This window comes from Sphaerodactylus townsendi, unplaced genomic scaffold (assembly GCF_021028975.2).
Source record: "Sphaerodactylus townsendi isolate TG3544 unplaced genomic scaffold, MPM_Stown_v2.3 scaffold_175, whole genome shotgun sequence".
Classification (NCBI taxonomy): Eukaryota; Metazoa; Chordata; class Lepidosauria; order Squamata; family Sphaerodactylidae; genus Sphaerodactylus; species Sphaerodactylus townsendi.
In genome coordinates, this window is record NW_025950336.1 from 1,454 (window position 1) to 14,593 (window position 13,140).

General features: G+C 56.0%; 1 protein-coding gene across 1 annotated transcript; it reads right to left on the reverse strand.

Moving 5' to 3' along the window:
• Positions 1-550: 550 nt before the first annotated feature.
• Positions 551-12,126, reverse strand: LOC125425013. Its single transcript, XM_048482458.1, has 9 exons — positions 12,053-12,126; positions 11,558-11,693; positions 10,571-10,717; positions 8,240-8,350; positions 4,656-4,719; positions 2,265-2,318; positions 1,428-1,545; positions 827-1,054; positions 551-739 (listed from the first exon to the last, which is right to left on the reverse strand). The coding sequence occupies exons 1-9, from the start codon at positions 12,124-12,126 to the stop codon at positions 574-576; spliced, it is 1,098 nt and encodes a 365-aa protein (XP_048338415.1). The 3' UTR covers positions 551-573.
• Between the last annotated feature and the right edge of the window lie 1,014 nt (positions 12,127-13,140).

Consider the following 13,140-nt stretch of genomic DNA (forward strand, 5'->3'; position numbering starts at 1 on the left):
CAGAATCAACTGGCCATTGTGGGTCTTCCGGGCTGCGTGGCCGCGGTCTGGTTGTTTTTGCTCCTAATGTTCCGCCCTCATCTATGGCTGGCATCTCCAGAGGCAGGTCCTGGTCAGATACGGTTCTTTCTTTGCCTGAGACACTCTGGAGAGCCACCGCCCGTCACAGCTGGAAAGTCTGACCCTGATGGGCCGAGGGTCGGATCCGGCACATGATGGCTTCATGCGAGGGTTGCTCAGCAGGCTTTGCAGCTGGTCTGGATGCTGGTCTCCTCAGTCCACTCCCCCAGACTGGCTCTCTGCTCCTGGCCCACCTCTTGTGGGAGGCCCAGATCCTTCTCCACTCAGCAGACCCACCGGTTGGCCTTCAGCACTCATCAAGGTCCGACCTGATGCTGCTTCCGGGTTTGGTGGCATATCAGGCTGACTGCCTCTGGATGTCAGGGTTCCCCTTTGGCCCCCACAACCAGCAGCCACGGGTGTGCCCCCTTCTCCCTGCAGGCGTTGATGGCTTTCAGACACACCTTCTCTCTTAAGTGGGGCTAAGGCAGTTGGGACACAGGTTGGCCTCCCTCACAGACAGGAAAGGATTCGTTTGCCTGCCCAAGACCCGCCCGCCCCAGCGCCCGCCCTGCCGTGCCTACCGTGGCCAGTGATGACGAGATCGTGGGTCCGGAAGGCATCCTGGACGTCGGCCAGGTGGAGGGTGGTGCACGCCAGCAGCTGGTACTTGGGGCCTCTGGAAGCAGAACAGAAGCAGAGTTGGGCAGGCGAGGGTCACGCGGGCTGCAGGAGGAGCCAAGGAGGCAGCAGGCCGGGTACTCACGCCATGCTGGGAGCTGGCAGCAGGAGGGGACCGCTGCCCCCGTTGCTGCCAGGGCTGCCAGGCACGCCCCCATCCAGGGCTGCTCGGACCCGCTTCCCAGACGAGCGCCCCAGGGAGCTGCTCAGGCGACTGGCGAGTTTCTTCGGGGTGTTGCCCAGGGCCAAGTCTTCCTCCAGGCCTGCACTGTACAGCTCCACTTTCAGCTCGAAGTCTGGACCTGCCTCCGTGCTGGGGGGCGGGGGGTGGGAGCAAAGACATGGGGAAAACGTCAATCTCGCCTTCCTCAACACTGAACAGGAGGGGGGGATCATATTGCCCCAGTCTTGGCCCACCTACACTGGCCCTCAGTTTCCAGGCACAATTCAAGGGGCTGCTAAGCCCTACATGGTCTGGGACCCAACACACCTGAGGGACCCCTTCACTGCCCTACGAACCCACCTACCCACGACAGTCATCCTCTGCACCCCTGCCTTGGGTGCCCTTCATTCCTGAGGCTGGCATCCCAAGACAAGGCCCTTTGTACTTGTAGCACCCGAGGAGTGGCCCTGCCTCCCAGGGAGACTCTGCAAGGTGGGGGGGCGGGCGGGAGAGGAGGACTCACAAGAGGACGGTGCTCTCGAAGCAAATGTCCGTGAGGGTCCGGTTGACCAGAACCATCTCCGTGTCATAGATTTCTGTGCCGATCTGCAGCAAGCAAAACACGGCACAGTGGTGCAGATCTGCCAAGAAAAGAGGGACATCTCAGTGGGCACCTGCCCATCCAGCCCCCAGGGGCCTTTGCCCCGGACAGCCAGAGGAGCTGCAACTGCTTACATCGGGGGTGCAAAGGAACTCGGGGGGGGGGGGGGGGAAATCAGGGGACAAAGCAGACAGAATGGAGCCCAGTCCTGCCAAAAGGGCTCAGATCCTGCGGGGGGCACAGGCATTTGAAAGCAGGAGTACGCCAGGATATTTTTTCTGCAGCAAAGGTCACCCCTCCCTCTCAGTGTTTTAATCTTGACAAGAGCTGAACACCAACTGACCCTCCCCCAAGCCTCCCCCTCCCCCGCTCAAGGCTTCAGATGGGGGACGACGACATTTTATTCCTTTATATATTGAAATGTTATTGCTGTGATAATTTAAATTAAGTACTTTGAACAATGAAGCACAACATTAAGGCTAAGTATTTTAGGTACATTTTTCAACTTATTTTTTTCCCCTGAGAGTTGCAAACCTGCTTCCTGACATGGCAGACTCTAACCAGTCAGTGCTGTGCAGAACTGCAGCTTCTACAGCAAACCTGGGCCCTCTCCTCCCCCCCCCCCCCTGCAAAAACAGCCCCCTGGCTCAATAGCCATTCCCCAAACCCCCCCCTACTGGAAAGAAGGGGCCTGCTGAAAGAGGGGAATCTACAGTCAAAAGACGCCATCTCAGGGGAAAGTCGCTGATAAGAACTTACCTCCCTTGTTTTTGAAATACTCCGTGTCCTTCCACATCAGGGGGATCCGGATATCTGAAAAGAGGGGGGAGACTGAGAAACTGCTGCCCCCACTCCCACTCCCACGGCCACCAACAAACAGCAGAAGGCACGGCTCCTCTCCAAACCCCTCCACCCCACAACAAACCCCCAGGGCGGACTTACATTTTGGAACAAGTTCCCCTCTAGCTGCAGTTAGTACACTTAAGCACAGACACAAACGAATGCGCCCTGGAAGAGCCCCGGCCAGAAGCAAGGCCCAGGATACTTTTTTCAAATGTACGTCAAATCAGCTCCCTGGTAGACTCTCTCTGCAGAAACTTTCCATGGAGGAAGTCTGTCGCCAACACAGGTATCCCTTCCACACCCCCACTTTCCCCATCACTGTTTTGGGATATTGCAAGTCAGCATAAGAAATGTGATGGGAGTTTTTTGCGAGTTTTGCTGAAGCCGCAGACACAGAAAAGTTTAGAAACTCAGGGGAAAAAAGAAACCTATGTATAGTGGATTTCTGGGGAAACGGCCCCTTCACTCCAGTTGGGCCTCTGAGTGCTCCTGACCATTCTGGCTGAAATAAGCCATTTGGCTAGCTTGAGATCGAATTTTCCCTCAACTCTGGCCTCCTCAGGTACTTGGGACATTAAATTCGACAGGTGAACTAGAGACGGTTTGATATAGATCCACTAGTTCTGACAAAATCTAGGATCGGTGAGTCTGTGTGAGCCGTAAGCTTCCAGAAGTAGCCTTCCCACAATCCCATCTTTCTAACACAGACGAACACCCCTACAGCATTTCATAATATCAACATGTTTTATATCTTAATATCATAAATATACATGATTCCTTTTGTTAAGTTAAAATAAAAGAAAAAGAAAAAAATCAGACTTCTTCTCTAGTAAGGAGGGCTAAAAATTTTCATGTGGATTCCCAGATCGTGGGGAGTGCTGGGCCCCTAACCCCAATGATGTGGGAAGGACAACTGTGTGATAAGGAAGTACGCCAGGAACAGGCCGTTGTGAGTGCCCGTCTCCCTCAAGTTTGCCACCAAGGAAGACTCAGAATTCCCCTGGCCAGTTCCTGGCAGTGGGGGGAGTGGGAGGGGTAGGGGGTCTCCCTGCTCCTCCTCTGATACACCGGCTTTGCTGCCGCTCCTGAGACAGTGGGAACTCTCAGAATTGCTCTCATCCTGCCCCTGCTGTGTGGGCCGTGTCCCCAGGTTGCTCTTGGTGACCCTTTGGGTTGATGACTCCTCCCCCCAAGCATCCTCCGGTGAACAACTTTGCTCAGGCCTTGCGGACTGAAGGCCGTGGCTTCCTTCAGATGGAGTCCACCCATCTCTTTCTGCCCGTTAGAAAATAAAAACAGGGAGGAAGGGCTCCTTCTGGGTTACACTGCTGCAGCACCCAGAATTTGTGACAACCAAATGGGAATTAGGCATGTTCTATTTTCTGCCCCTGTTAGAAAATCCTGATTTTGTATTGTTGAAGGATTCACAGCCAGAATCGCTGGGGGGGTGTTGTGGGGTTTCCGGGCTGCATGGCTGTTGTGTTCCAGTAGCATTTTCTCCTGACATTTGGCCTGCATCTGCGGCGATTATCTTCAGAGGGTGGAAACGCTGCATGCGGCGAGAGGCTGCCCTAAAGAACCACCTGCTCTGCGGTCATTTAAGCCTTCACTTCCGAACAACGCGGTTCCACTCCACTACAGACAAAAGCACTCTCGCTGCTGCAAACAGGATTTATTCTGGTTGCAGCCTAAACAGGCGGAGGGGGGAGGGATCCCACTCATGGGCTCGTGGGTGAGGAGTCAGGGCCGCACTGCATTGATGCATATGGACGCTGGGGACGGGCAGTGGGGGGGGGGGGGCAAAGGCTCCAGCATCACTCCCGTGCTTATTCTGGGCAGCCCAAAGCCATACTCACTCACCAAGTTCAATAATGACCAACTGGAGGCAAATCACTCCCCAGCCTGCCGGGCTTTTCGTGCACATCAACACATGGAGTCCTAAGTCATAAAGCAGCAGAAAGCCCAGCAGAGAGCCGTAGAATTTGGGAGACAGAAATATTTCACTGGCATCAGAGTCCTGATCTTTTCGGCTGGCCGTACCCAGCGTACAGGCATGGGGGGGGAGGCATTCCGAAAAGGCCGGGGGGGGGGGGGTGGGGAAAGGGGACAGAGCTTCCTCCTTCCCCTCAAGACAGCAATAAATACTTCCGTGTCTTGTCCTGGCCGGGGAAAGGGAAAGCAGTGCTGGGTTCTAGGGCCCTGGGATTGCTAGAGTAGGCCTGTTTGTCACAAGCAGCAACTTCCCACACGCAGGTCTGGAAAAGTGGGCCTGCCTGTAGCATCTGGGGTGGGTCCCCAGCTCCTTACCTGAGATAGAGACTTTGCCCCGACAAGGCAAAGCGATGCGTCCGTGGGACCGGCATCCGAAGGGCTAGGAGACAAAAAGGCAACCCTGTCAGAAAACATCCCCTGCCCCGAGTAGGCGTATCTGGGCAAGCTGGAGCCCTGGGCAAACCCTGAGTTTGATGCCCCCCCAGGCACATTGCCCGGTGCAACACGCACTCCCCCAGTCCCACCTTATAGCTATGCCCAGCCCGGTATCTAAGGCAAACTGGGGTTTGATGCCCCCCCATGAACAGGCGCCCTCCCCCACTGTGACCAAGCAATGATTTTTTTCCACCAGATTGGTTCAAAGTCACCATCCGCGTTATAGAGACATGCCCCAACTCACAAAGCTGAACACAGCTTAATGGAATAAAAAATACCGCTTGGCAGAAATAATTTTTTTGAAAACATTTTCAAAATGCTTTCGAAATGTTTTATTACTGCTATGGTGGTGTTGTATCCAGGTCTTTTGACTGGGGAAAGCGACATCACTTTCAATGTTATTTAAACTGGGAACCCCAGATTTCTCCCGCTGGAATTGGTTAAAGGAGAGAATCTGGGCTCCTAGTTTAAAACAGAAGTGATGCTGGAATCCACCCCAAACAGCACATCACTTTTCAATGGAGTGTTTAAACTAGGAGGCCCAGATTCTCCTTGTAAGAAATCCACCTGAAAGGGAGAATCTAGGGGTTCTCAGTTTACCCCAACTTAACATTGAAAAGTGATACTATTACAAGGTTTATTCTCCCCCACCCTGAAACAGCATCACTTTCAATGTTTAAACTGGGGACCTCAGATTCTCCCTTAAAATCCATTCCAAAGGGGGGGGGTTTAAAGGAAAATCTGGGGAAATTTGGGGGGGGGCTGCTATCAGGGGTGCAATTGTTAAGCTAGCAGCACCAAACTTTCAAGGCATCTTTAGGAGACTCTCCTGATGATACCACCCAGGAACTCAGTGAAGTTTACAGTTCAGGGGTCCAAAGTTATGGACCCTCAAAGTGTAGCCCCATCTTCCTGTTAGCTCCCATTGGAAACAATGGAGGATGGGGGCACCCCCCCCCCCTTTGGGAGTCCATGGCTTTTTGGACCCCCCTGGACCAAACTTCACAAAACCTGGGTGATAACATCCAGGAGAGTCCTGAAGCATTCCACAAGGAGAATTTTTGGTGCCCTGCTAGCCTAAAACTGCGCCCTCTGCAGGCCACAAATGGAAAAAACTCTGAAAATACAAAAAAAATCCACAAAGCAGACACCTGAAGTTTTGCCCCACAAGGGGGCACCCTGGAGCAACTGCCCACTTTGCCCAATGGAAGGAACTTGCCTCCTGCCCTACCCAGAGAACCCACCTGCCACCACCTGCCCTGCCACTTGCTGGCTGAGGTTCTGAAGTCCTAAACAAACTTCTGTGGGCAAACATTGTTAGACACTTTTGTGACATACAGTACAAATGGAAGGGACTGAGGGTTGTGTGTCTCTTGGATATGGCTGAGGCAACCTCAAACCTGGCTGGCAGCGAGGACCTTCTGACAACTTTCGTGTTATGTCATCTCCCTAGATCCTCCCTTCCTTCTACTATTTTATTTTATTATTTCACCGAACTGTGGTTTTCTTTATGCAGCCCTTCTCCTCCAAGGAGGGCTCATGGCAGCTTCCAGCATCCATAATTATAAATACAATAAGATCAAAAGATTTAATCAACATTTTAAAACCCACCCCTAATCCTAAAAAATCTTTACAGATACCCACCTCAATACAGAGGAGGGTCAGAAGTGGGAAATGCACCAGGAAGGCAAGAGTGGCTAGGAAGAAACAGCACACACAGTTCTGATCGAGGCCTAGAAGGCAATTGTTTTCTACAACTGGTTTGTTGTGTTGGTTTTACTAAGTACTGAATTCAAATTGCAAAAGCGATATTATACCTTTTGAATAATTCTAGGAGGGTTCATGTGATATCAGCTATAACAAGAGATTCATCTCTTTACACTGTAAAAGTGTATTTGCTGGAAATGTTATTCATTACCTATATATGGAAGACCTCCAGAAAAGTAGCACACACACTTTCTGAACAACAGTAAGAATTAAACTGTGGCATTGGTATCTTGCTCCTCACTCTTCTTGTCCTCTCAAAGTTCCTGACTCACTGTGTGTTTGTTTTTTATGTTCCTGCGTGTAGTTTTACTCCCTATGCATTTGAATCAATAGAAAAGATTAGAAATCTAGCTTATTTCCCTGCTGATTTAGAAGCTTTTGACTCTTGATAAAATCCAGGTATGATATGAAACCCATCTCAAAGAGGGAGCACAGCATGTGCAGGACTTTAAATAAACACCAGCGAGCCAAAGGAGATTTGGAGGCGAGGGAAAAGCCCAACTTCCAGCAGATGTAGAGAGTCATGAACCTCCACAGTTTGGGAAGAGACTTAGATTACTAGAGGAAGTGCCCATCAATGGCTGCTTGCCGTAAGGGACTGAAAGGGAACTTCCATGTGTCAAGAAAGCAGTCAACCATCCAGAAGACCAGTCCTGGTGATCTTGGGAAGGCCTTGGCTAGCAAGGATGGCTGAAAGCAGCAGCCCGACTCTCCCGGCGTCCCTGCTCCTCCTGCCCACTTTGCCAGCAACTGCATGCTCCCTCCCTCGGGCACTCACCGCCGGGCCACTGGCAGCTGCATGACTTGGGCCTCTTTCATGCGCTGCAGTTAGGCCATGTGAGGCCCAGAGATCGCATGGCTGTTGCAGACCAGCAGGCTCTTAATGAAGTGACCTCCAGAGGGCTGCTAAAGCGCTGGAGTGCAGAGCCGCCAGAAGCTTGCAGGCTCCTTGTGCTATCGCCGGATCTCATGATGTCCGATCTTCTTCTGGATGTCTGTGCCCTCTTGCGGAGGAGCAAAGCAGCCGGCTGGAGTGTCTGGGAAGTGAGCAGAGGGACTGGCAGCAGAGCCAATAATGGCCAGGGTAGGGGGGAGAAAGGGACTGGGAGTCTGCAGCTGAGATAAGGCCTCCACTGCTGCCAAAGCCCCCCCCCACATCAAGAACATAAGAACAAGCAAGCTACTGGATCAGACCAGAGTCCATCTAGTCCAGCTCTTTGCTATTCGCAGTAGCCCACCAGGTGCCTTTGGGGAGCTCACCTGCAGGAGGTGAAGATGCAATGGCCTTCTGCCTGCTGCTGCTGCCATGCTCCCGAGCACCCTGAGTCTGTTAAGGCATTTGCAATCTGAGATCAAGGAGGGATCAAGATTGGTAGCCAGAGATCGACTTCTCCTCCATAAAATCTGTCCAAGAAAGCCTTTTACCCAAAGCCATCAGATTAATTGTGGCCATCACCACCTCCTGTGACAGCATATTCCAAACACCAATCACCGTTAGCGTGAAGAAGTGTTTCCCTTTTTATTAGTCCTAATTCTTCCCCAGCATTTTTCAATGAATGCCCCTGGTTCTAGTATTGTGAGAAGAGAGAGAAAAATGTCTCTCTGTCCCCATATTCTACCCCATGCATAATTTTATAGACTTCAATCCTTATCCCCCTCTGACGTCTCCTCTCCAAACTAAAGAGCAAGAACCCAACAGCAATCAGGGAAAGCCTTTTTTCTGCAGCCCCCTCCCCTTGGAGGTTGTATCCGTAAACTCTCAGGCGCCAGAGCTGCAGGACACTGTGGACCAGGAAGACAAAGGGGCACTGGCCCGGGAGAGGCATACATCGCAGGGGGTTCTGTGGCGTGAAAGAAGACCCCTACCATCGAAGCTCCCATGCACAAGGAGCTTACAGGCCCATCTGCTTTTGGGGCAAAAGAATTGGGTGTGAAAGCAGCCAGTTAATTCAATCAACCAAACAGTTTCTGAGCATGTACAGAGCGCATTTCTCCAACCCTCTCCACCAAGTCCCCACAAGCAACTCCACTCAGATGCAGTGATTTGTGAGAGGGCCCCCAGAAGGAAACCCCTCCCTCTTCCGCTCCCCCCTGCCCCAGGCGGTTCTCCAGACAGCCTTAAGACACCAGGTGGCAGCAACCGTGTATTAACAAGAGTGAAGGAGCTGAGCCCGCACCCCCAGGCACCAAAGGGGATCATTAGAAGAGTCTTTGGGGAGCCAGACTCCCCCCTTAGCCCACTCACGCAGTTACTGATACACACGTGTGTCGCGTGTGGGCATGGGGGTGCATAGCCAGCATTTTAGCCACGAATGCCACAGGGGCAGAGTGTGTGGAGTGCTTGAGAAAAAAGGGGGCACCGTGAGCCAGGGGTGCAATCATCACCCACAAAGTATCTGTTGTCTGGCCTCACAGGTGCTGTTGCCTTTCACATAGCCCCGCCCGAAATAGAGTGACATTGTAAAGGCAAACAAGCAGCGTGCAGAGGGCCCTTCCTGACCACAGGGCTAACCTGGAAGGCAGAGGGAGCCCAGCTAAGCCCATGCCCCCACACCCCCTCACTCTGTGGCTGCAGGAGCCCATAGTGCGGGGGGGGAGGGGAGAAGACCATGCTCTCCTCCTAGCCTGGGCGAGGGAGTCTGCACCAAGCCAATGCTCAATGGTTGGCAAAGCTTTGCCCAGGCCAAGTTGTCCCTGCCCCTGACTGGTCCCTTCCACTTGGGGGGGGGGGGGAGAGACAGGTGCTCGGTAATAGATGCAGAAGGGAGCCCCCTTTGGCATGAACATGGCCACACGCAATCACTGCCTGGCATCAAAGCACAGCGAAACAGGCGGGGGAGGGGGAAAGAGAGAGTGGGGGGGGGAGATGCCCACCTCTGGGCAGGGGCTGGATGCCCAGCAGGATGCCAGTCACCCATTTGGGCACAGGGGTCCCTTGGGGGCACCACGGTGAGTCTCGACTCCCACTGCCAGCCCTTCTCCCCTCCCTGCTGCCCCTGGCACTCACCTGGGCCACCCTTCCATTCTCCATGCTGCTGGTCCTGCCCCCTAGGCCCCAGCCTGCCAGCCCATGCCCCCCCCCCTCCCGGCAGCGGCAAGGCCGGGCAGTCCTGCAGGCAGCTGGTGCAGAGGAGGTGAAAGGGGAGGGGCTGCCAAGGTGCCTGAGCTGGCTGGGCAGGGGCTGCCAGCACCACAGGGGAGAGCAGCAGTTGAGGAAATACTGACATCCCCAGTTGGCTATACAGAGCGGGGGGGGGGGGACAGCTGGCCGACAGCTGCTGCTTCTCCCTATGGAGGAGAGGTGGTGGGGGGCTCCTGGTGGCCCTTAACCTGCAGAAGGGGGGGGGGGGGGGGGAGCAAAACAGGAGGAGCTCCTCCCGCCAAGCTGGCGCACTTCCTGCCCCTCCCACGCTTCTTAGAGCTCCCTCCTCCCACTTGGGATCCTCTCTGCCACCCTGGGGGGCACACAGCTCCCCCCAGGCTCTGTGCTCCCAAGACAAGGAGGCTGCAGCTGGATCCCCTGAGGCTGTGGCCACTTGCCCAAGGGCTACTTCCCGTCCCTTGGCATCCAGGCAGGGGGTGCCCTTGGCTTTTGGGATGGGGGGGGGAGGAGTGGAGAAGGCACTGCACATTAATCCCCAACTAATCCCAGCTTGTGGCATTTGCTGTTGCCAGGAGCTTACAGCAGAAGATATTGCTGCTGCGCTTAATCAGGCTGGCCGGAAAAGGGAGGGGGGGGGGGGGGGGCGCGGGGGCTGCCTTGGGGGATTCAGGGCAGGTGCTGGACTCTCCCGATCAGCCTCCTGGACCCCCCCCCCCCGCGGGGTCCCCCACCTCACCTGCTCCCTGATGCTCCCAGGGACCAAACCAGAGCCCTCCCCACGCTGAGCAGCCCAGGCCCTCCCCTCCCGAGCCCCCCCCCCCACTGGAAAATTTCAGCCCAGTGTTGAAACTCCCATTCAATATTGATGCCAAGTTCATCTGAGCATGTGTAAAGTGCTGACCCTTCACATCCAAGTCATGCTTACGCTCCCCACATGCACCGTCTGCTCCCCATTCACCATTCTCCCCCCTTGCTGCCCCAAAGCCTGGCCCAGAGACCCACTGCTCTGCTCCCCTCCCCCAAAGCAGGGCTGCGGGGTGAGACCCCTCCCCTCCCCTCCCCCGCCCCAGTCCTGTCACAGCAGAAAAAATCCTGTGGGACTGTGGGGCATATCCCAGCACCTGCCCGCCCACTCCAGAGCCCCCCCCACTCGAGTGGTGACCCCCAGGTGCTTTGGGGGGAGGGAGACCTCCACCCACCCCACCCACCCCACTTCTTCAGCAAGAGCAGACTGGTCTTTGGAAACTCAGAAGCCCCGGGGGCTGCCAGCCTCCCCCCTCCCCCCCTGGAAACTACCCATCCAGAAAGGGATCACTTTCCTCTGCCAGCTGGCCAGCAGGGCATAGGAGGGGCCTGGAGGGAGCAAAACCCTCCGCCAGCACCCAGCTCTCCCAGACTGAGTACCCAGCTGGACAGTCACTCTCGCTGGGAGGAAGCGTGCCTGGCACAAAGGGAAGGCTTGTGGAAGGAAGAGTAGCACCCGTTGGGTGGGGAATGAAGACCACCATGTGCCCGCCGCCCACAAGAACCAGGACAGGAATCTCTGGCGTGGAGGTGCCCGTCTCGAACGCCGCCTTTGCGCCGCCACATGCCAAAACTGGCCAGGAAGCTGGGCCAAGAGAGCCCCTCCTGTGCACCACAGCAGGGGCTCCAGCTGGCATATTCGCTGAAACACCACCAAACACTGACATCGAATTCATGGAGAGGGAGGGTCAAAGGGAGGCAGGAGCTGGGAGTGGCAACTACTCCGAGTAGACCCAAAGCACAGAACCCTGAACCTCCTAGGAGAAGCTCCAAGAGCAGAGGGAAGCATCATTGCGGAAATGCTGGAGACCCGGGTTCAAAATGCCGCGGCAGCAGCTTGCTGGAGTGCCCTTAAGCCAATGATGCACACACTTCCAGACTAACCTACCCACACAGGGTGGTTGTGAGGATACCGCGAGGAAGGAGAGGACAGTCCCTGCCACTGCAGCTCGGAGGAAGGCTGGGATAAAAACAGGTGGATAGAAGGGACTTTGCCTGCCCCAGACAAGACCCCAGTTAGGGGGCTGCAGTCCCAAGGACAAGGCACATTGTCGGCTTAGGGGGCCCCAACTTGCAAGAACTAAGAAAAGGAGCAAGGAGGGGTGTTGGGGGGGGGGCATCCCACAGCAGGCTGCACAGTATCCAGTCATGACTCAGGAGAGAGAGAAGCAAAAGGACCGCTTGGGGGTGGGGGTGAGGGATGCATGAATGTGCTTCCCCAAGCCCCAGCCATCAAACCAAAGGGATCAAGAAACTATCCCACACACACTTGGGATTTGGGAGCCCTGAGCCCCGGGGGCACCAGAGCTGCTCACGGGGCCCCGGCTCCTCCCTCCCCGTGCCCGAGAGGGGGGGTCACTGTGCGAGTGGAGTGCTGGGTTACCTCCAGGCTGAGGGCGATCTGGCGGGATGTACAGCATGTTCAGGTCTTCCAGGATACGCAGCTTGTCCCTGCATGTCGCCGGAGGAAGAGGAGGGAGGAGGAGGAGGAAGGCTCCCTGGCCGAGGGCTCCAGGGGGAAGAAGGGAGCCTATCTGGGCAGATGCCCCCCATCATGCCGGGCACAACCAGGGGGCCCCTCTGCCAGAGGCTCCAGAAGTTCCAGCTGCGCCTGGAGCTGACAGGGGAGAAAGAGGGCTCCAGCCGGCCGCCAACACAGCAGGGAGGGAGGGGGAGGGCCAGCCCCACTCCGCTGCCTGGCCCCTCCGTCAGCAGATTCCCGCACCCCGGCCCCGGCTGTGGACAGACCCAAAGGCCCTTTCTTTCTTTCCCTGCCAGCCCGAGGGAACAAGCAGCCACTGTGCAGCAGCAGAAGGAGGCCCCTCCTCCCTCCCTCCCTCACACTCCCACCAGCAGCTGGCTTCAGCCCTGCTGCCCTAGGCCCAGCCCGGCTCCTGGGCTTCCCTGGAAGGGCAGTGGCCACAGGAGGCAGTTGTCAGAGGCCCCTGCCACGGCCCAAGACCCCCGCCCCGTGCAGGGCCTAAGGTCTGACAGGTGCTGCCCCCTGCTGGACTCATGCACGGCTGGCTGGCCACCAGCCCTGCCCACCCCTTTCGCCTCGGCCACCCATCTGGGCCTTACCCTGCCTCTGCACCACTGCTGCTGGGCTCTCTGGATCCCCCCTGTGCGTCGTGTCCCCGGCCATGGCCACTTCCCCTTCCCCTATAGACAGGAAATCCAGCCCCCCCCCAGCATTCCAGTCCCAGCTCCTCTTACACGGAGCCGCCCCGCCGGCTCCAGCAGCTGCCTCCAGACCCACAGTGACCCCTCCCACCAGCAGGCAGGAATTGTGGAGAAGCCACGCCCTGCCAGCACCAGGCCTCAGGGGAAGGGAAGAAGGAGGCTGGGAGATGAACGCTTGAGGGGCATTATGAGCACAGGCACTCGGGAGGAGGGCAGCGGCAGGAGGGCAGCTGGCAGCGCCGCACGCAGGCCTCCTCCGGAGGCCCAGCCTGCCCGCTTTCTGTGTCT